The sequence below is a fragment of the Pistacia vera genome, unplaced genomic scaffold (genome assembly GCF_008641045.1).
Source record: "Pistacia vera cultivar Batoury unplaced genomic scaffold, PisVer_v2 Contig570, whole genome shotgun sequence".
NCBI lineage: Eukaryota > Viridiplantae > Streptophyta > Magnoliopsida > Sapindales > Anacardiaceae > Pistacia > Pistacia vera.
Genome location: NW_022196413.1, coordinates 252,740 through 277,780, shown reverse-complemented (window position 1 = coordinate 277,780; position 25,041 = coordinate 252,740). Strand labels below are relative to the sequence as shown.

Genomic DNA, 25,041 nt, shown 5'->3' with positions numbered 1-25,041 from the left:
TCATCATAAGACATTTCATCAGGAGATTCTGAATTCCCAATAATTTGAGGTTAAAAGATTTCAACCTTTGAAGAAAGTTTTCTTTTTCAAATCTTCCTCTTAGCCTTTTATCATAACCTAAAATATTCCTATTAAACGACAACATGTGTTAGGAGGCATATTGAGGTAAATTTTCTTTAGGTTGGGGTCCGTACAAGATAACCCAAATCTAGAATTAAAGAAGCCCATACACTCTCGCTTCTATCATTTTCGTTTGGGGGCTTGTTGATTCATTTCAATGAGTCCACTAAAGCCATCTCATCCAACTTAGCATTTAAACACCCATTAACTTGTAATTATGTAACTATCGACAGGTTGATGAAGTGTAATATTGACTTTAATTTGCATTTAAACAATAATGAACTTGTTCGTTTTACATTTAATCTCCGAATTAAACCATCTTACCATGGTTTGAATTACATGAGTTAGTGTGAATCTAAATCAATTCCCCTATTATTACCAATTACCCTCAGCAAGACCCACCTTATCCAATCTCCTTCAATTAATCAAAGTCGCCTTAATGCAAGGTAAGCCAGTAATCTATATCCCACGAACATCAAAAACAACACTCCAACACTCACCGCAGGGCTAATTTGCCCCACAATATCCTCTTCAACAAACTTGCAATTTGCATTTTCGATGCCCCCGTCGGCCCCGCCTATCGATCTATGGCGTAATGAGCAGCCCAATTGAGCTGAAATTTTCCTGCCGTCGCCATATTGAACATCGATCAGCAGCCTATAAGTGTAATACGTGGTCGAAATGTACTTTATCCACGCCATGCAAGAGGGCATTTTGTGAACGTAATACCCTCCTGTGAGAACAAACGCTAGCATTGTGACAGTGACAATGGTTGACGCCTGTTTCGCGTCCATGATAATCGCACCTAAAGCGAGGCCAAGCCCCTGAGAGACGAGCACATATCCGAGAAGAACCAAAAGAGTTAGCAGAAAAGCTCCGCATTCGGGTTTTAGTCCAGTCATCCAGTAGGTCACAATGAGGAAAACGACGGGGAGAATGAGGTCCATGGGCAAGTCACCGACGATTCGGGACATGAAGTACGAAGAAAGAGTGTACATACCGGACGCCCTTTCTTTCATAAAGATTGCGCGTTCTTGAGGGAAGGCGAAAACCGAGTTAAACGAAGGCAAAACTCCCCAGAATATCGAAATGAAGTAGAAGAGACCGAGGCGATCTTGAATGTTTCGGTAGTCAGAATGCCACCACATCAATCCTGCTAATAATGAAGCCGATATCACTTGGAAAACTCGTAGAGCGTCGAAAGATTCATGTTTACGTTCTTTCAAGCTTCTCTGGAGGAGAATGGTGAATTGATTCAGCCAATTCGAAATGCCAAACGTGTAACTATTATTCCAATGTTGATCTCTAGATGAAGAATGGCTGCTGCTAACAAAATTTGCTTCTTTAGATTGAGTATTTGCCGCTTCCATGCACAGAGCTTTCACCTTTGGAGCCAATACACTGTTGTAAGAATTAACGAGGGACAGCTTCACATTTGGCTTATCTCTTTCGCTTACTCCATCAATATGAGACACACCTGAAAATCAATTCAAAGATTACACAAGTTAATTCAAAGATTAAACTATAATTAATTAATCCTTTCTAATTATTTGATTAACATCAATTCAAATCTCATGTAAATAATGCAAACGTGGGGTCAATGAGGATAAGACATTAGGGTCTTTGTGAATATGACCTCTAAATTTTTAATGTCTGATAAAGCTTTAAAAATGTCTACTAAAACTAAAGGAAGGGAGGATTTTTCAATGGACTGTATATGATATAATTTAATTTAATTAACACTAGTGTTAAGGTCTAAAAAGAAGAAGCACGAGGAGGGGGAGAAATAAAATGGAAGACGCAACTAATAAGAAATTAATTAGCATATTAACAACTCAAAAGCATAGTTAAGATAGAGATTAAGGTAATTAAGAGAGCTTTATAGAACACGTATCAGAAAGATTTTTAGAATTATATTGAACACACACATATCCAAATCAAAAAAGAGAAAAGGCAATTAGATCGACGAGAAGGCATAGTTAGTGGAGTTGCTTTAATTTGGAGGAAAAGGTAAAGAGCAAAATAATAATACTGAAACATAATATCTAACCCTAATATGAATAAGTTATTGGTTTACAGGGAATAGTGGGGTGGGGTTTATTAAATTCAGTGTAGGTTAGATTAAAGAGGTTAAGCAAATCAGATTAAGAAATGGGTTAAGAGTGGATTAATTAGATTAGTGATGAAGTTAGTGACATCTTAGAAACCAATACTAATGAGTAGTAAAGAGAATAGAGATAAAGAAATTGATATCACAGCCGAAAAAAAAAAAAAAAAAAAGCTGACCGATGTTGGTGGCAAAGGTGGGGTCCACTAAAGCCTTTGGTGGAAGCTCTTCCACTATCTATTTTGGCCACCACTTACTTTATAATTTTTATTACTATTTCTTCTTTGAATTTTGAAAATTTTCAATAAACCCACGAACAATATGAAAAGAAGAAGAAGAACACTTTAATGACTTTGAATAGGGAAGAAGATAGATAAAATCAATGGCTCCCTACACATGTGCTCTTCTTCACATTTCATTTGAGGAAGAAAATTGACCAAAAGTGAAGGAAAAAGGGAGAAAGTAAAGAAAAAACTTCAAATTGGACTGACGATGATGTGGGACAATATGTAGACCAAAATGAAGAAAACAATTTGAAAAAATTACTCTTAATAAAATCGATCTTTAATTAGGCATGTGGCACAATCATATCTTTATATATATATTAGCCAGGCTATACAAAGAACATTATATAAACTATATATATGAATTAATATAAATAATATGAGGGAGGACAAGTGAGTAGTGACTCCAATTATCAAGAGACAAAGATGCGATGTGCCACCATCCAAATGCTCTTACTCTAAAATTATTATATATAACTAATTAAAAGATGCTTTCTCACGCTATCAATGTCGTCACCAGTCATTCAATACTTAATATCCATATATATATTAATTAGAATAATCATGGTGTCCAAGAATAGATTAAAGGAGTTAATTAAAAAAAATTAAAGAGAAATAGATTAATCTTTCCTTTGTTGATTTTAATAATCTTCATTAAAGTTTTGGCTTAAACCAGAGTACAAAGGTCCATCTAGTCAAAATGCACTTCATCTACAGACTAGAACAGTTGCATTTTGCATTATTTAAGTGTGGAATTTGATTAAATCAAATTCCACACTTAAATAATGCAAAATGCAACTGTGCTAGTCCTACCAAATTATATTCCTATTCAAAGAGTTTTCCACATCATTATAATTGTCGAATCAAATCAAGGTTGTCAAGCAATTTCATGCACAAAATTATTTGGTTTCTTCTTAGAGGGATGAAACATTATTTTATGTTTATATTATTAAATTATCTATTTGTCACTACCCACTTAGGTGGTAATTCTGAATCTAAACTAGATCCTAAATTCTTTAATTAAACCCTAATAATCTCTCAAAATTAAATTAAGTAAGCATGCATAGCATCCACAGAAAATGCAGAAAGGACTTCATGGTATAAATGTAAGGATGTTCAGTATTCATGAAAAAGATTTCCATGACTTTGTGAGTACATAATACAGATAAGTCAACTAAAATTGTGCAAACATTTAATTCAATTTTGTTCTGGTCGATTGATTATTATCATGATATATTGATACATCATACCAAAACTTTAATTGATGTGATCCCTATAGCCCATAATTAAGATCATATGTTATAAATTCCTGTAGAAAAGGATATGATAGAAAGGGTCCACTATCCATACTATATAGTATACATGATATCTTCAGAAATAATTTAATTTATTATAAGATCATATACTATTGGGATCCATACTTCATTCAATAAAACATTAAAAACCCGTAACACATAGGAAATTTGGTAATGCTTTTAACACAGAATATGGTTCTAAATCTACCTTAATATATAATAATAAATTACTCCCAGTTCCCAACACCCGAAGATCCAAAAATCTAGCTTTCCTTGTACACCTTTATTTAATTTAACAAACGGTTAATTTATTTTCGTATCCAAATTATTTAAAAACTCAATTAAATTCTTTTATTTTAAATAGATCTAGGTGTGGTCAAAAGCCGAAAAAATAAATAATAAAATAATTCGAGAAATTCTAAACAGAAAGACTTATGAGTCTCATAGTATAATGAAAAGGTCAAAACTAAGAAAACAAGACACGTGTACAAGAATAAACATAATAATTTTCCACTAAAACTAAAGCAGAACTCCACGATTCAAAAAACACATCAAACCCAGTACGTATCTTATCAAATACACATTTTATTCAAACATTAATATGATTTTTAATTGGTGAGTTAGCATCAAAAGAAGCTTATAATGGTAAGGAATTTCATTATTACAAAACTTTAGGTTAAAAAAGTTAAAATATGAAATACACATATAGTAATAATAATAGTAATGCAGCATGAGGAGGGCACAAACTTTATCATAAAAGTATGGCCCAGAAAATTTTAAAGTGTTCATAAGGTTATGGAGAACGACAACTTATTGTTTCAAAATAGTCAATCAGGTTTCGAAATTTTCATTTTATTCCCCAAAGCGATAAATTAAAACGAGAACGAAGAGAAAAGTAATCAAATTGTTTAAAGCTTACGTACCATTAGCGAGATCAAGGAGAAAATCAGCGGGATTCATGGGAAAAGACGGCGAGTATCCAACTGACTCAAAATATCCCATAGCTTCACTAGCTTTACCAAAATACAAACACCTCCCCTCGCTCAGCACCAGCACTGAGTTAAACATCTGAAAAAGTCGGCTCGACGGTTGATGCATGGAGGTTATTATCGTTTTTCCTCTCTGAGCCAGCGACCCCAACGTCGATACCAGCCTGTGCGCCGCCGTCGCGTCCAAACCCGACGTGGGCTCGTCGAGAATCAGCAGGCTTGGGTTTATTAACATCTCGTGAGCTATACTTACTCGCTTTCTTTCTCCGCCGGACACGCCCCGTATAAAACTGTTTCCAATTATCGTGTTTTGGCATTTCGTTAAGCCTAACTCGGTGATGACTGACTCAGCTATTGAAGTTTTTTCTTTCTTTGTCAGTGTTTTTGGCAGACGGAGGAGGGAGCAGAAGATTAGGGTTTCACGAACGGTGAGGTGGGGGTAAAGGATGTCGTCTTGGGTGACAAATCCGGTGCGTTTCGAGATGTGTTTGGTTGGTTTTTTGTTATTGGCGAGGATTGTTCCGGTGAAGCTGTGTCCTTGTAGTCTCCCTGCCAGTACATTCAGAAGCGTCGATTTTCCGCTTCCGGATGGACCAAGAATGGCCAGGATTTCGCCGGGGGAAACTATGCCTGTGACTCCGTTTAAAATTATTCTCTCTTGAATATTATCCGTCGATCTTTGATCAGACGGTGCGGGTCCATGGTTAATCATGCGTCTGATGCTGTTCCCTTTCGCTTTGTTCTCCATCTTTAACCGGTAAGAAACGTCAATGAACTGCATGAACCAAAAAAAATTATTGTCAAAATTAGTTCAATTCTATTTTTATGTAAACCCAGTACTTTTAAAAACTATCAAAAACATCCTCGAGTCAAGTCGTCTCCCTCTTGACTCGGTGATTGAAAGTTTGAAACACATTTATAGCTGTGAGAGAGACAGTCCTGAACTAAAGTAAAAAGTCTACCTGGAGAGTGATGGGGTAACAAGAAGACATTAAAGAAGGGAGCTGATCACGCGAATCTCGAGGACGCAGGGAGGGATGATCAGAGCCGTCGGTTGAATCTCCGGAAGGAGGTTGAACAGCAGCGAAACTAGGCATGTTATGGAGGGAAAGTGAAGGAAAATAATGAAGAGAAAATGAGGGAAAGGGAAAGAGAGTGAGAGAGAGATGGGGGGGAGAGTGTAACTTTTGATTGTGGGGAAATTAAATGAAACGAATGAAGAGAGACCAAAAGTAGAGAAGCGTAAAGGGGTATTTATTTAGGGTAAAATGGTGGGGAGTGGATGCCACGTCAAAGGAAAATGCCCACAGCAAAAAGAGCAACGTGGCCGTAAGGAGTGACAGTTGGCAACTTCTGAAGGAGGGTTCATGGAAAGTGCTTTGTTAAGGGCCGTTCACATTTCTCTATATCTTTTTTTCTCTTTCTATCTTTCTTAGGAAAAGGAAAGGAGGAGAAAGAAAAAGAGAGACAGACATAAAGTTTTCATATACACGTATAATTATACATGCATGAATGTGTGTATAGTGGGTAAAAAGAGGATTCCAAATTGCTTAATATATTTTTCAAACTTAAAATTATATTCACTTCTAGTTTATTTGTTTCAATTTTAAATATATCAGTATTTTTCATGAATATTTTTGCATATTAATCGATTTCACAAAGATTGAATAAAATATGTTTATTTTTTTACCTTTCAAATGTTTTTACATAATTTTTGTTTTATCCTTTTTTAAAATATTTTTCATTAATGATAGGTAATTTAAAGTCAGCATTTTCATTAATTAACCATAAGCTAATATATAATGTTACTTTTAGATTCGATAACTGGGACCCTAAAAAATTAATTTATTTAATCAAAGGGAATTATGGTAAAAGATCAATGGGAATTATTGTATAAGAAAACCCTCTCCCTCCTCCGTTTCCAGGTTCATCACCATCTTTTTAACCAAAATCTCTCTCTCTCTCTCTCTCTTTGTTTCTTACACTCTTTCACTGTCTTAATTACTCTATTCCGGTAAACTGAGTTGAGCGTCAAAGAGTTCACATCAGTAAAACCCTTAATCTGCTCTCACCAAGGAAAACTATCAGATAACCAAAAATATTTTGAATCTGTTTGGTCCAGAAAATGTTAGATATTTGTGCATCTTATAATACGAAATATTATAATTTATGTTACAAAAGAAGTATGTGTAGAAACATTAATTAGATAGTACACACGTAAACATTGTACAGAATTTGTCATCGAATTTTTAACAACTCAGAAAATACATGTATAACAAAGAAAGCACTTTGGAATGAGAAGCCGGTAGCAGAGTTAGAGGGCAATTACTACCACTTTTGGGATTTTCGATGAACAACAACAACAGCAACAGCCAGCAACTACAACTACAAGAAGATATTTAAGTAAAAGAGTTCTGTGTGTTGTGGGGGAGCTGGCCACAGCCATTATTGCAGTACTTGACCGATATCTTCAGTTCATTGAATACCAATTCCCTTTATGATCATTATCCATCCCCAACAAAAGAAATATGTATATATGTATATATATAATGTTTTCGTTATAATTTAAATTAAATAAGCATTGAGAATAGAGAGATATTTATTTAATAAGGAGTTCAGATTCAGATGAGAAAATCAGAAGACTGCAAGTTGATTTTACTACCACTTCTGCAACTGTAGACTGTAGTTATTGACGTTGGTAGGAGGTTCAGGCTGGCTAGCTGTTCATCATTAATCACTGTATATTAATGTAAAATCTTTATCATATCAAGATTTTATTCGTTNATTATCATTATCCATCCCCAACAAAAGAAATATGTATATATATATAATGTTTTCGTTATAATTTAAATTAAATAAGCATTGAGAATAGAGAGATGTTTATTTAATAAGGAGTTCAGATTCAGATGAGAAAATCAGAAGACTGCAAGTTAATTTAACTACCACTTCTGTAACTGTAGACTGTAGTTATTGACGTTGGTAGGAGGTTCAGGCTGGCTGGCTGTTCATCATTAATCACTGTATATTAATGTAAAATCTTTATCATATCAAGATTTTATTCGTTATGTCCATGTTTTGTTATACGGTTCAAACTTGATACTGTATTTTGTTTCATATATTGTATTCCACTACCTATTAATGCTATATAATCAATTTACTTATTTTATGAATATTAATCAATTAATTGGGTTTTCTTTTTTAACCAATTAATTATGTATTATTTTATGAATATTGACTAATTTTCGCATTATTTTATTTTTAATTTATAATTGTATAACAATCATATAGCAATGTATAAATAATTGATCATAATTCTTTAATATTTATGTCACACATTTAAACTTTATACTTGTGTGAACAGCTTATTTGTTTTGGATTGATAAAACAGCAGATGAAATTTAAAGGGCTCCTATATATGTATTATTTTGTGTTTCAATCAAATTTTATTCATCTTTTTTATAGAAATTTTGATAGAACTTAATTGGGAAAACTTTGATTTCGTTAGAAACCACTCCCTAATTTTCGATATTTTTACTAGTCTTCCCTAAATTCAACAGAAACCTCTTTATAATTATACTTAATTTTGTTGGTTTCTTATCTTATAAAACCTTATAGAAAGTTATAAATGTGTATATGATGAATTTCAAAATTCTTAATTAAACTTTTGGCTGCATTTATTTATTTATTTTTATTAAAGATCATTCAGTGTTTATATAGTGATTAGTAAACCATTTAAATGAAACAGTGTGATATGTATATCAACTTTTAACATTACTAGGTATTAGTGATTATTGATGAACTAAAGATGATGATTTAAATAGATTTAGTAGTGATTATTAATATAAAAAAAATGATAATATTATATTTGAAAGTCTCACTACGTGTCGTTTATTATATAAGGATAAATTGTCAATCGCACATTTGTGTTGAATTAGAGTCTTGACCAATTTATAAGCCTACAATATTGCTTAAGTGATGTTCATTACGTGAAACCCAAAAACAAATTCATGCTAATTAAACCTAAAGTAAAGATGTTTCGAACGAAGAATGTGTGCTTTAAATTCAAATACATACTTACACTAAAGAATGTATATTTCAAACTTGAGCAAAAAACTTGTAAATTAGGTTTAAACTAAAAATGTTTTGAACAAGTTTTGAATGAAAAATGGTATTTAAAATTCACGTACAACTTTGTGTTGACTAAATTCAAAACATACAATTTCTATTAAATCGGTCGTGATTGTAACATTACCGTCTTGTGAGGGCAACGTCACCGAGTATATAAGACATATAAGATAGCGGTTCCCTTCTTTCAATACTTAGAGAAAGTGTTTTGTCAAACATAAGCAATTACCGGGATTGTGGCTTTCCCCGGTACTACCTTCCAGTGCAGACACGTCACCACTATGCTTTAACATGATCCTTCACGAAGATTTTGCTATCGTAGCAGCTCTACTTTGTTGACTGTGACATACTGCTTTACGTTTTCAACTGCCTTCACTTCCTTATTGGACTGTCACAGACCGGGATAGTGGTGGTCCTCTCATAGCAAAGCAAGCCTCTTGAACTGGGAGTCCCACTTTGAGGGCGGTGACACGTGTCGACCACGCGATGACTCTCGCACGTGATATCCACTTGCAAAACACAACACTCTCTCCTGTCTTTCCCACTTCGTTTTGTTCTCTTCCTTTTTAATTTTTAATTATTAATTTTATTATTTTAGTGAAATTAAAAAAATAAATAAAAGAAAATAAAAAGAAAAGTGCTTCTAGTACCCACACTTTCTTTGCACTTGTAATGTTGCTATTAGAAGTGCTTTTGTAGTAACTTTTTTTGGGGAAAATAAATCCAAAATATATATTAATGAAATATTGAGTGGGGATATGTGAATTCCAAATCTACTCATGACACCCATTTTCTTAATAAATAATTATTAAATTTTAAATTTTATTACATAATCTTAGTTAAAGTAAAATTTGACTTTTGTTTTCTAATCCCAATTCTTTAAAATTTAAATAATTCATTCTATAATTTTATATTCTTCAATGTTTACATCTGTTTTAAGATGCTTTTTGCTTGATTCCTTTAAAGTTTAAATTGCTTAAGTTTAATTAATTAGTAAATATGAATTTGAAACATTTTTTGTATTCCAATTAATGTGGTTGTTAATATGATATAAATTTTATTGTTAAATAAGTAATTATATTTTTAATTTCAAAAGTTAAATCTTAGATATCAAGACTAAGTTCATTTTAATGTATTTTTCATTGAATACAAGTTTTAATATGTTATATTGGATCGTTAATAAAATTATAGACATGAACCAATTAATTATCTAATTTCTCAATTATAATTGGAGTGTATAACCTAACCTTACATAAATTACAATTTTTTTTTAAAAAAATTGTATATATATGTAATTTTAATTCTAGATATTTTAACAAACAATATATATATAAACCCCGCTATAATGATATTCTAGTCATAACAAAATTTAGTTATAACTTCAGATAGTTATAAATAAGAATAAACTCATGTAATAATTTATAATTTTTTAATTCTCGTTTTAAAAAAGTTGTCTTATTTGTATATTGCAAAAAAATATATATGTTCTCTTATATTAAAGGTTTAAAATAAAATAAAATATTTATCTAAAGTTGTTTAAGACAATGATTTATGCTTTAGAGTTGTTACCAAATATTTTCACTTGCGGGTATATAATAACTCGTGAGCATTGACACCTTCTTATTAAAATTAAAATATTTCTAACTTCTTAAGTATGTTCGGGCCTTTTTGGCACCAAAATTCTTGTATTTCTGTATTATCATCTTCATGATTATTTTTTTTCTATTTTTGTCTAATTGCAAAAATGACTACTAAAATAATGAATAAAAATCTTAATATATACTACTAAAACATGAATTATAAAATTAGAATATTATGCATTAGTTTGATCTTACTATTATGACTATAAAAAGTTTTATTCTCTCTCTTTATATATATATAGAATATTCTTTTAAGGGTTGTATAAACTTTACCTTAAATAATTTTAAAAAATATCTGAAGCAATTAGTTTGTTCTTATCTGAAGTACAGTTGTTTAAATTGTAAATTAATGGAGTATAATGATATAATCTTTAATCTGAGAAGATAATTATAATTTAAAATCAAATCAAATCACTATTAACCGTTGATAATTTGTCTTGCAAAAATCACAATTATATTTTTGTTGGTGGGATTCTGTTGGGAGTATGAGTGTTTATATTCTTCATATCTTTTTTGGTAGGATTCTCCATCCCTAATTATTCAAAACTTCTCTTTTGTTAACCGTCCATAAACATGCTCAATTATAAATTAATTTTCTTAAGATAATCTTTGTATTAGATCATTGTCCTTTTTTTATTCTTTGTATTAGATCATGTTCCCCTTTATATCTTGATAATGTATTTTTTTTCTTTTTCTTTTTAATTATATTTCTATAGAAAAAATTATTTTAAATAACAATAGAAATTCTCTCAATTAACCGATTATGTAATAGAAATGTTTTACAATGAATAATTGACCAAGTGGTCCAAACCTAAACATGGATAAAGTCTTTCGCTCGACATAAAAATTTTGACGTTTCTTTTTATTAATAAAAATTTTCCTCATGTCAAAAAATATATATATATATATTTTTTTTTTCTTTTTAATTTGTAGACAAAAGTAAGTCTCACTTACCCATTCCAAAAAAGTGTTGGTTCAGATAAAGTGATTTGTGAAAAAGTAGGTCAAAGGGTATTTAATTTTGGTCTTTAATTTATTTATAGAAACCAAATAATATTTATTATAAGGATGTTGTTAAAGAACTTTTAATTTTTTATCAATAAATAATTTTTATCCATTTGAAAGTTATTGTTAAAGGTTCCACAATAAATTTGGAGATAAGAATTGCTGGGGAGTGGAAAAGTGAAAGGAAAGTTTGTCTATCCCTTGTTGGACCACGATTCCCACTTTCTCTTTATAGGTGTCCCAAATTGCTAAATTTCATACATTCATTTAAAAAATTGTAATCAAGCTAAATTAAGTTGGTAAAAAAGAAGCGAAATTTTAGTACTACATTCAATTTATGTGCATTTCAACTAATCATTGGAGAAGTTAATTTTCTTAACTATTTTGTGAATAGTCATTAACTTAATGTGTTGTTTTTTAGATAATTTTTAATTTCTTATACACAAGAATTGATATTTGCAAAATTGCGAAATAGAAATTTAGTATCATGTACTTTATTTAATCTTTCTGGTTACATGAAGCTATTAAGGTATGATTGGTTTCTAATCTAACATGTATTTATATGTACGTTTTAGATAATTTTTATTCTTTTATACACTAGAAAATTTTTATTTGCAAAATTGTGATAAAGCTATTACTTAAGTTGGTAAAGAAGAAGAGGAATTTTGATACCGTATACTTTATGTTTTAGCTAGGTTTAGCTGTGACTAGTCATTAACTTAACATGTGTTTGGAAAACACGTTTTTAGATAATTTTTAACGTTTTGCACAAAAATAGGCATTTGCAAAATTATGATGAAAAACTTTAGTACCATGTACTTTATTAATCCTCTTCGTTAGGTCTAGCTGTTATGGTGGTGATTAGTCGCTAACTTAACATGTATTTATATTATACGCTTTAGATAATTTTTAATTTGTTAAACACAAAGTAATTACACAAATTTTTATTTGCAAAACTGTGGTGAAGCTAAATTAAGTAAGTAAAAAGGAAAGTGGAATTTTGATATTTTATACTTTGTTTAAACTTTCAACCAAGTCTAGCTATTATGGTTATGACTAGTTGCTAACTTAATATGTATTTATATATATGTTTTAAGACCATTTTTAATTTTCATTGTAAAAAAAAAAAAAAAAAAAAAAAAGGCTAGAACCGGAACCTGAAGCTCAAGTTTCTGTTCTGGTTCCGGTTTTGAGTACCTGAGAAAATTAATACACCCCTATTAGTTACAAAAATGACAAATAAACCCTATGAAAAATACAAATACACCCCCATATGTTTACATAGATTACAAATATACCCTGCAGTTTGTTTACAAAAATAACATATTTTATTTTCCAACTCCAGATTGGTACAATTTTGATAAACTATGATAATTCAAAATATTATTTTTCTTTAATTAGATTTTAGTCTATATGGTAAAGAGTAACTACATGTTTTGATTTTTTATTTTATTTTATATTATGAAATTAATATTTGATTAAAAATTAACAATATTTTTAAACAATATATAGTAATTATATTTGCAACATCTCAACCCAATTGAAATCCAAAATTTGCTACACAATTTTAGAAGAACCAGTTTCTCAGCCGAACATAATAAGAATTGTCCTTCATATTGCTTTTACAAGTTTGAAAATAATACCTGTACTTATTTCCGACAATAATTTCCTCCAGTCCACTCCACCACCACCAACCAATTTATTCAAACAACAAAATTCAATTTCTTAATTTACACCCACATCCACCACCACCAGCCTAAAAAAATTGAAAAGTCAAAACGCCAGCTGAAAACCACCAAGAGCACCAGCAAAAGTCAACATAGAGAATAAGATTTTAATGGAAATCAATAATCATCACATTGTTTCATTTAACATGTAAATCACCTTAGTACCATGGCCATTTGACAAGATTATTCACAAAGCGTACGGAATCGTACAAGTAGTAATGAGTAAATTTAGATATCGAATCCTAAAGAATTATTATTACCAACTACCAAAATTGATTATCTTATTACTATTTGATTAATGGAAATCTTGTGAAGAATTCTAACCTAAATTAAACAATGAAAACAAATTAAATATCTGGAAAATAAAGGTTTAAACAAAAACTATGATTGTAACGCAAGATGACTTCAACTAGGACATAGATTTCACACAAACTCTATTCTTATGCATTGAAAATTATTGTTAAGTTTATTCTACAGACCAAATTTGCTAACATTATAATAATTTTCTCTCAAACAATTATCAAATTAACTTTTAATTACTAACCCAAAATATCTCTAAATTAGATATAAGTATTAACAAGATTATTATATTCTATGGAATTTACCAAAACCTTATAGATCGCAATAATTTATCTCTAGTGTTCTCTCAATCTATAGTTTTATTACCTTTAACAAACTAGATATCATCTCTCGATCTCAATTTAGTTCATGATTCATTCAACTCTTGGGCTCTTGAGAATTAAAAGCATAAAGCACAATAATAAAACCTAGAAAAATTACTTAATAAAATTTAACAACATACATCAACACATATTCATAAAAATTGGGCTACATCCTAGCCCTAGAAAACTAAATTAGTTCATAATTATCATCAATAAAACAGTCATTATTATTGAAAGAATAAACATGATTTCCGAATAGAAATAAACAAGAACTTCCCTAATTGATGAATCCAAGCTCCAAAACTTGTTGCTTTGGTCTTCAAGCAGCTAGCCTCTTCTCTAACTCTCCCTCCATCCTTAAGGACGACTAAAGACACTTATTTATATAACTAGGGTATTAGAGTTGTATTACAAATAATTCTATTTAGACTGGGACTCACAAAATTGTATAAAATCGTAAAACGTTCCAAGTAGAAATAGGAAAGCGTTGTCGTGCCGCAGCATGTGCTCAAATCGTCAAGTTCCTTATTTTCCAAAACCAACCTTGCCGCGACATACATGGGTCATGTTGTGCCATGGCACACAAATATGCCTCTTTTCACATTTGAAGCTTTCTGAATTTGGAGAAGTAATCATCATATGAATTGTAGATGCTTCCGTCGGCTTTCCAATCCCTCAAGAATCATCACCAAACAATGTCTATAGCTTCAGATATCCTCAAAACACTGAAGTATGCTCAATAGTTAAGTAATTTTCAGATTTTTTGCATTTCATCTTCAAAACTCATAACTTTCTTGTTTCAACTCCGATTCTCAAACCGTTTGTTTGCTCACGTCCAAAATTCCATCACTCACATTATTCTTCATCCGAATATCTTTTTAGCTCAATTAACCTGAAAACACTCAAAACATATCTGTGATCTCATAAAAGATAATTACGAAATAATTAAACTAAATAAAACATTTTCGACCAACTATCTCATAAATTATCCCCATAAATCACCAATTAAAAGTGTGTTTTCAAGCTCTTATCACCATTGCCTTTTTCCATGTCAAACCCTATCATTATGTTATATGGTAAATTTATGAGGCATGAATTTATGCCACGTGTCCTATGACTATGCAACTTGAGCATAAATTCTCGCCACATGTCCCATGGCTATGCATCTGTCCAGGACACATGTCACACTATAAAAGGATTACTTTAGTTGTAAGGGTAAGATATGTTGCTTCAACATTAAGATTTAAGATTTAAGGTTGAGTTGCCATCCAGGTCGCGTGTCACCTCATAAATAATTGGGTACTTCACCATTAAGTTTCCAAGAAGGGCGATTTGATAGGCTACATGTCACGCCATGAAAGGGTTACTTCATGAGCAAGTTCACCTATGTAACATTATAAAAAAAGGCCCCTCACCCCAAAGAGGGGATCTGGAACTTCATTTCCTTCAATAGTTAAAAACAATTGCCTAATTTGAGAGCAAATAGCCTTTGTACACACAAAAAAATACACAAGAAAAGCAATAAGATAATAGTGGACGTAAAGTGCAAATTCGAACCACTTTAAAAATTCATGTTGTATACTTTTATTAATTTATTAACATTATTATTATCATTTTTCTCATTAGTTCAGCATCATATTCTCAGCTTTTATAGACCCTTGTGCGAACTTCTTGAAGGCTCTCTTACTTCTCGTTGTTTTGACAAATCTCAACAACACATTCAAATCATTGGAAAATAAAATATAAAGAAAGTACATTCCACGAATAAGAGATAGAGATAAACATTGAATGGATTTGTTTCTTTGGAGAGATGGAAGAGAATGGCACCAGAGATTCGATGAGAGGCAGACTGGAGTGGATGAATGGATGAACGAAAGAAGCGTATTTTTTCTAAATTACAAAACCCTAAATCATATTTGATTTTTTATATGTAAAATTATAAAACAGCCCCCATTTTTTAATTATATTTTATTTCAGTCTCGGTTCCAAACTAATTCTTATGAAGGTAGCTAGACCCTGGTTCCCAGTTCCTACAATGTTGGAACCGGTTCAAATTTTTGAGAACCGGAATTGACCTTGTGAGGGCTAGTTCCGAGTAGGAATTGGAATAGGAACCTTGGGCACCCATCGGTTCCGATTCCACCCTAAATTCCTACACAGTCCTAGTGATACTATGATGAATCCATTAAAAAGGTAAAAAAGAAAAGGAATCTAATTACTATATACTTTATTAATCTTTCTAATTGTGTCTAGCTGTTATGGTGTCTAGTCATTGACTTAAATTGTATTTTTATATATGTTTTTAGATAATTTTTACATTGTTAAACAAAAACTAATTACATAAGAATGTGTACTTGCAAAATCGTAATGAAACTATTAATTAAGTAGGTATAAAGAAGAGAAATTTCAATACAATACTTTATTTCAATGTTTTAAAACTCGACTCGGCCTAGCCCAGCCGGTACGACCAATCAAACCAAAACTTGGGGCCTTCTTCAGGCCAAGTTACCCTTAACCACTGTTAAAACTCCAAATTCACGAAGAAGCAAACCATCGAAAAGAGGGTGACGATTGGCGAGTATACAGTGGCAAGGCTATTTGGGGTTTTCGAGAGGAAGTTCTGGTGATTTAAAAGGTGGCAACAAAGGTTATTTACAGTGAGCTAAACGATCAAAAAATGTAAAAGTCGCATGACCACAACAGTAAGCTTTTATCGGCGATTGGCGAGGCCAATAGTGGAGGAGTAGATGGAATTTTGTCAAAAGGTTGAGGGAAGTGCTTTAATGGTGATGTGAGTGATTGTCGACGCTGAAAACAGAAATATTTGGCATGCATTAGTAGTCGCATACAGTGGTGTTTTATGCAACAACTGATTCGATTTTGACTAGATCTCGGGTAGATTTGCTGGGAAATGGCTTAAAGGATGAGTGAGATTTGCATTTGGTGTGTCACTACCGCCAACCATTCGACCGTTGATTTTCATTTGGCTAGATCACAAAGGTGTGTTTGTTGGATTTCAAACCTGCAGGGACTAAAGGTAATTTCTCATGGGTGTGTTTGCTAGTTTTTAAACCCTAAATCATATTTGATATTTTATATGTAAAATTATAGAACAATCCCCATTTTTTTAATTATATTTTATTTCAGTCTTGATTCCAAACTGATTCCTACAAAGGTAGCCAAACCTTGGTTCCCAGTTCCTGCAATGCTAGAAATTGTTCAAATATTTGAGAATCAGAATCGACCTTGTGAGGATTGGTTCTGGGTAGGAACTAGAATTGGAACCTTCGAGTACCCATTGGTTCTGATTCTATCCTAAATTCCTACACATGCCTATGATATTGTGATGAATCCATTAACCAAATAGGTAAAAAAGAAGAGGAATTTAATTACCATATACTTTATTTAATCTTTCTAATTGTGTCTAGCTGTTATGGTGTCTAGTTGTTAACTTAAAGTGTATTTTTTTATATGTTTTTAGATAAGTTTTTAATTGTTAAACAAAAACTAATTACACAAGAATGTGTATTTGCGAAATTGTAATGAAACCATTAATTAAGTAGGTATAAAGAAGAGAAATTTCAATACCATATACTTTATTTCAATGTTTTAAAACTCGACCTGGCCTGTGCGATCGATCAGACCAGGACATGGGGCCTTCTCGGGCTAGGTCACCCCTATCCACTGTTAAAACTCCAAATTCACAATGAAGCAAACCCTAGAAAGGAGGGCAAAAATCAGTGAGTAGACAGTGGTGGGACTATTTGGGGTTTTGGAGAGGAAGTTCTAGTATTCAAAAGGTGGCAACAAAGGTGATTTACAGTGATTTAAATGACAAGAAAACACAAAAGTCGCACAGCCACAACATCAGGCTGTTGTCGGCGATTGGCGGGTGAATAATGGCGGGGTCAGATATATTTATGTTAGGAGGCTAAGGGGAGTGCTTTAGTGGTGATGGGAGTGGTTGTTGATGCTGAAAACAAGAATATTTGGCATGCATTGGCAATCGAATGTAGTGGTGTTTTTTGCGAAAAATGGTTCGATTTCGACTAGATCTCGAGCAGATTTGCTGGCAAATGGCTCAAAGGATGAGTGACATTTGCATTTGGTGTGTCACCGTCACCAACCATTCGACCATCGATTTATATTTGGTTTGATCAGAAAGGTATGTTTGCTGGATTTTAAACCTGTAAGGACTGATGATAATTGCTCAAGGGTGTGTTTGCTGGATTTGAAACCTGTAGTGACTAATGGAATTTCTCATGGGTGTGTTTGCTGGATTTCAAAACTCTGGACATGCTAATGTCATTGATCCGACTCGTCAATCAGACTAGTTCAGCCGGTTGAGTCTAGACCCAACCACTTTGACAGGTTTCACTCAAGATTGATTATTAAATCATTGCTTTATTTAATCCTTCTAGTTAAGTTTAGCTTTATGGTGACTAATTGCTAATTTAACATGTATTTATATATATATTTTTAGATAAGTTTCAATTTGTTATACACTAAGTAATTATGCAAAATGTGTGTTTCCAAAATTGTTATGAAACTATTAATTAAGTTGGTCAAAAGGAATTGGAATTTAGTACCATATAATTTATTTAATATTTGTAGCTAGCCATTATATATGGCGATTATAATAGCTAGCTTAACATATATTCATAGGTATTTAAATATATATTTCTTTATTTTGCTAAATAAAAACTAGTTACCTCTGTTCTGAAACCCGGCCTGGCTAGTTTAACTAGTCAAATAGAGACCTAGGACCTTCTTCGGGTCGAGTTACCACTTTCAATTATTCCCAAAATCTCTAACTTGATTACTGATGAACAAGGGACTACCAAGTGTCGAGGTTATAGGGGTTTTGTAAAGTGGAGGCTGGTGGTTTAGGTGGTGATGTCGGATTGAATTTTGGGCGTCAAAATGAGTAGAAATTTGACCGAAAAAATTCAACCCAATACACTAGTCACTGCCAGTGAACGGAGGGCTACTGTAAAACCCCCCTCCAGTCATGTATCCTCTTAATATTCCTTAATGAGAATCCCAGGGATACATGTCTGGAGAACGAGTTGTATTTAGAAAAACCCTGTGTAAGGATAATAATAATAATATCCAAACCATTCATATAAGATGTCACAAAGGATCCAAACTCATAATTTCAAAAACTTTAAGAATTTATAAGTTGGATCATGTGTGACATCTTATATGAATGTTTTGGATATTATTATTATTATCCTTACACAGGGTTTTTCTAAATACAACTCGTTCTCTCGACATGTATCCCTGAGATTCTCATTGAGGGATATTTAGAAGATACCTGACTAGAGGGGGGTTTTATATTTTGTATCAAAGCAAGTATTTTGTTACTTTAAAAAGGGATGTTTTAAGATGTTTTCTATTGCGGAGTCATGCATTTATGAGAGTTGATGATAGTATCCCTCATGTAAAGTTCTGCTACTCTAGTTGTCCAATCGTTGTAAGTATGTTTACCTGATTTTATGTAAGGATTGATTTAGATGATTAACATTATATGTGTTACTGTGATAGAGAATAAATATGAGGAAAACAAGGAGAACAGATCCAGGTCGCTGTGATGCTTCGAATGCACAAGATGTTCCCACTACACCTGAAGCTCCTAACCCAGTAGCTGCTACTTCAAGCACTCCGGGTTTAGATGTTGCAACATTGGAGTGTATGATCCAAGAGGTTGTTAAGAGCTTTAAGGAGAACCCCATCGGAAAGTACGAGTACTCCAGTGATAATAGTGATGACCAATGTGGTACCAAGTCAAGCAATAGGGACGAGTACCTTATAAGCAATGGTTCCTCTAAAGCAAATTGAACTGATTTATGGCCTCTCGAGTAAACATCAGCCTCCAGAATTTAGCAGCACTAATGATCCAGTAGTAGCAGAACAATGGATTAAGTTGGTGGAGAAACCTACTGCTTTATTTCTTATGGCAGATCAAGAGAAGATCTGGTATGCTATGTACCTATTGAGAAGAGATGCTATGACATGGTGGGAGCTTATAGAGCAGACTCAAGATACCACCACTCTCACTTGGTCAGGGTTCAAGGAATTGTTTGAGGAGCAGGTACAGACGACAGACATGATATCTTCTAAAATACAATAGTTTACTAGTCTACAACAAGGAAATATGACAGTCAAAGAGTATTCAATCAAGTTTAACTCCTTGGCTAAGTTTGCACCCACATTGGTCAGTACACCACATACCCGATTGAAGAGATTTGTAGGTGGACTTCATCCCACTATCGCCAAAGATGTTATGTCAGGTCATCAGCCTTCCCAAATGTATAGTGAAGCACTTGCCAGAGCCATCAGAGTAGAGGTGTACTTAAGGAAGGAGACCATATTAGCTCTTCCCCCAATAGTGGCAAGTAGTCCTCTCAAATTGGCCAATCCTGTAGTACAAAACAAGTTATTGGCAAGGACGATAAGGGTAAAGGCAAGAAAGGAGTCCCACCTAAAGCCTATGGAAAGGACATGAAGAAAAAGGGCCAGCAAAGGAAATGTGAGATCAGTTACTGTAAGAAATGTAAGAGGAGACACAGCAGTGAATGTTTAGTGCGGACCAATATTTATTTCAGATGCCGTCAGTTAGATCATATTGCTAGAGATTGTCTCATTGGTTCTACAACTTCAGTACTCGTAGTTGGAGGCACAACAGCCAAGGTATATAATGTGGCCCAAATGCAGGTAGATGCCAGGCCTTCAACAGTCACTGGCCAGTTATTATTCCATGATACTCCCTTGTATGCCTTGATTGATTCTAGTGTTACACATTCTTTCATCTCTTATGGTATGATTAAGAGATTAGGGTTAATGCCTATTAGAGTAGAACAAGCCATTAGGATTGAATTGCCTGATGGTGATGGTGTAGTGACCAATGAAGTTTTAATTAGGGAGTTAGTGACTATTAGAGGCCGAGATATGATGATAGATTTGATTGTCTTCAATATGTCATACTTTGACATCATTCTCGGGATGGACTTTTTTAGTAGATATGGAGCAGAGATAGACTGTCATAGGAAAAAAGTCAAGTTTAATCTAGACTATGGGGATAACTTCATTTTTGGAGAAGGGCACCCAATTAGCATGATGATTAGTGTAGTAAAAGCTAGGAAGATGTTGAAAAAAGGGTGTTTTGGGTACATTGCACATGTAGTAAATAAGGGAGAGACTTCGAGCCCAAGTGTACATGAGGTACTTGTGGTAAATGAATTCATTGATGTGTTTCCAGATGAATTGTCAGGTTTACCTCAAGAGAGGGAAGTGGAGTTTAGTATAGAACTAGCCCCCCGGTATAGCCCGTATTTCAAAGGCTCCTTATTGCATGGCCCCAACTAAGCTCCAAGAATTGAAGAAGCAGTTACAAGAGTTGTTAGACAAGGGCTTTATCAGGCTAAGTCATTCCCCATGGGGTGCTCCAATTCTATTTGTGAAAAAGAAAGATGGGTCTATGAGGATGTGTATAGATTATTGTGAACTGAATAAAGTAACGGTAAAGAATAAGTACCCATTGCCCAGGATAGATGATTTGTTCGACCAATTGAAATGTGCCTCAATGTTTTCTAAAATTGATCTAAGGTTAGGATACCATCAGGTTAGAGTGCCTAAGGAAGATATACCAATAACAACTTTCCAAACAAGGTATGGGCATTATGAATTTGTTGTGATGCCATTCGGATTGACTAATGCACCTGCAATTTTTATTGACTTGATAAATAGAGTTTTCCATGATGTCATTGACAAGTTCATAGTGGTGTTTATTGATGATATCCTGGTTTATTCCAAGACTTTAAAGAACATGCCAAACACTTGAGATTTGTGTCACAAAGATTATGAGAAAAGCAACTGTATGCCAAATTTTCAAAATGTGAGTTTTGGTTGGATCAGGTTACCTTTTTGTGTCATGTGATATCTAAAGACGGTGTATCAGTGGATCCTGGTAAAGTAGATGCGGTGCTCGAGTGGCAGAGGCCAAAGACAGTGAAAGAGGTTAGAAGTTTTCTGGGCTTAGTAGGGTACTATCGGAAGTTCATGGAATGCTTTACAAAGATAGCTAGACCACTTACAGCTCTCACCAAGAAAGAAATACCATTTGAATGGACAGAGGCATGTGAGCAGAGCTTTCAGGAGTTGAAGGAAAGATTAACTACAACTCCAATTCTTACATTGCCAGAAGTAGACATTGATTATGATATTTATGTTAATGCCTCCCACAATGGTTTGGGGTAGAGTTGATGCAACAAGGGAAAGTCATTGCTTATGCCTCCAGACAATTGAAAGACTATGAGAGCAGATATCCTACCTATGACTTGGAATTAGCAGCAGTGGTTTTTGTTTTAAAGATATGGCGACACTACTTGTATGGAGTGAAATGCAACATATACTCTTACCATAAGAGTTTGAAGTATTTCTTCACCCAGAAAGAGTTGAATATGAGATAGAGGAGATGGTTAGAATTGGTGATAGACTATGACTATGACATCAGATACCATCCAGGTAAAGTAGCTGATGCCCCTAGTAGAAAAGTCTCTTTATCTCAGATTACTGTACAGGGACAATTACAACAAGAAATCCTCCAAGAAGGAGTTGAAATTGTGATCAAATGAGGATTGGCCCAAATGGAGAGCAAACCCACTTTGGTGGTGGAGATCAAGGTGAAATAGGGTAAAGATGATGCCTACAAGGTGATATGCCAACAGATAATAGAGGGTAAAGAGACAGACTTTAAAATAGTCAATGGGGCACTGATGTTTAGAGATAGAATATGTGTACCTCAAGATGAAGAACTAAGGAATAAAATCCTTAGTGAGGCACACAATACACTTTATACAGCCCACCCTAGGAGTGTAAAGATGTATCAAGATGCAAAGAAAAGCTATTGGTGGTCAGGTTTGAAAAAAGACATTGCCGATTATGTTGTCAGATGTTTAATATGTAAACAAGTAAAGGCAGAGCATCAAAGACCATCAAGATTACTCCAACCCTTAGAGATTTCTAAATGGAAATGGGAGGATATCTTAATGGACTTCATTATAGGACTTCCTAAAGTTTAGCAAGGATATAATGCAATATGGGTGGTGGTTGATAGATTCACTAAGACAACTCATTTTTTTACCTATGACGGATAAGATAGATGCATTTCGATTGGGGCAATTATATGTCAGAGAGATTGTGAGATTACATGGAGTACCCAAGATGATTGTGTCAAACAGAGATACCAGGTTCATATCAGCTTTTTAGGTTGGAATGCAGAGAGCATTGGGTACAAGGTTAGCCTTCTGTATGGCTTATCATCCTCAAACTAATGGCCAAACTGAAAAGACTAACTAGGTGATTGAAGACATGCTTAGAGCTTGTTGTATGGATCACAAGGCAAAATAGAGTGATATACTTCCACTAATAGAATTTGCCTATAATAACAGCTACCAATCCACTATCCAAATGGCCCCATATGAAGCATTATATGGAAGAAGGTGCAGATCCCCTTTGTACTAGGATGATATTGGAGAAAAAAACTTCTTGATTCAAGCAGTTGGACCAGAGATGACCCAAAAAAATGATTGAAGATGTTAAGCTTATTAGAGAAAGAATGAAGCAAGCCCAAGATTGATAGAAGAGCTATGCCGACCTAAAAAGAAAAGAAGTGGAATTCCAAGTGGGTGACAAAGTTTTTGTAAAAGTTGCGCCTTATAAACATATTATGAGATTTGGAAAGAAGGGCAAGCTTGCTCCCTTTGAAGTATTGGAAAGGGTAGGCAAAGTAGCTTATAGACTTTCGCTACCAATGAGCATGGAAATAGTTCATAATTTTTTTCATGTCTCTTTGTTGTGTAAGTATGTTAGTGATCCTTCACATGTGCTTCAGATGAAGGAAGTGGAATTACAGGATAATTTGGCTTATGAGGAACGCCTAGTTCAAATCCTTGACAGAAAGGTAAAAGAGCTTAGAAACAAGCAAATTCCACTAGTTAAAGTGCTTTGGAGGAATCAGAAGATAGAAGAAGCTACTTGGGAAATGGAGCAAGATATGAGAACTCGATACTCGGAGCTATTTCTATAATTTCGAGGACGAAATTATTGTAAGGGGGGAGGAAATGTAATACCCAAGATGTCAAAGGTATGTTCCTAACTCAAAATAGTAATTTAGATGTTAATTTTATGTTAAAAAGCATAAAATCTAACTAAGGGCAAAATAGTCAATTCATTTGAAACAGTATGAATCAATTATCCATAGAAAGGTATTAGGGGCAAAATAGTCATTTTGCCTATGGATAAATATTGAAAAAGTCAAGGATGAGTAGGCTTAATTTCATTTAATGGCATTAATTAAGTAATAATTATGTTTAGTACGAAATGACCAAAATGCCCTTATATGAAGAATTAATGACTTATGAGTTATACAATTAAAATAATTGGGCCAATAGCATAATTTTGGAAAATTAATGAAATATTTTCCTATAAATGAGAGGAAATTTGTTCAAGCCAAGGGAGATAGCATTTCTTCAACCTTTCTTCAATTTTCTCTCAAATCTTCCATGAAACAAGCTTTCTCTCTCTAAGTTTTAAAGGAGTTTTGAATAATTTTTCAAGGAGAACAAGATAGAAGCCTTAGATCTTCAAGTTGAAGGGTTTAAGGTAGGGATTAAAAACCTTAGTTTTGATGTGATTTGAAGATTTGAAGTAGATGTTGAGTTATAATGTTATATATGTATGATTAAGGTGTGAAAAAAGACAAAGGCAAAGGATTTGTTGGAGGAATTCTTTAAAAAGGAAAGAAAGAACCTCCTTTGACTTTAGGGATTATGCTAGGGTTTGTAGATTTTTATGAAACCTTAAATTAAGGCTTTAAGCCATAGAATTAGTTGATGGCAAGAGTATTGAACTCATTTATTCTATTTATTGCCTTGAATTCATTATACATGAAGTTATTGCTATTTATGTTTTATGAGTTGTTATGTTTGATTGAAGAAAATGAAGTGTGGATGTTGATTGTGGCAAAAATTGTAGTGTTGGAGGCCACATGGTGTTGAATGGTTGCTATTAGAAGTGTTGATGTG

At 33.2% G+C, this 25,041-nt stretch overlaps 1 protein-coding gene across 1 annotated transcript; it reads right to left on the bottom strand.

The window, feature by feature from the left end:
* Positions 1-300: 300 nt before the first annotated feature.
* LOC116108877 (ABC transporter G family member 25) lies at positions 301-6,001 on the bottom strand. The gene is made up of 3 exons (XM_031395115.1): positions 5,758-6,001; positions 4,730-5,570; positions 301-1,597 (listed from the first exon to the last, which is right to left on the bottom strand). The coding sequence occupies exons 1-3, from the start codon at positions 5,890-5,892 to the stop codon at positions 546-548; spliced, it is 2,028 nt and encodes a 675-aa protein (XP_031250975.1). The 5' UTR covers positions 5,893-6,001; the 3' UTR covers positions 301-545.
* Positions 6,002-25,041: the final 19,040 nt, after the last annotated feature.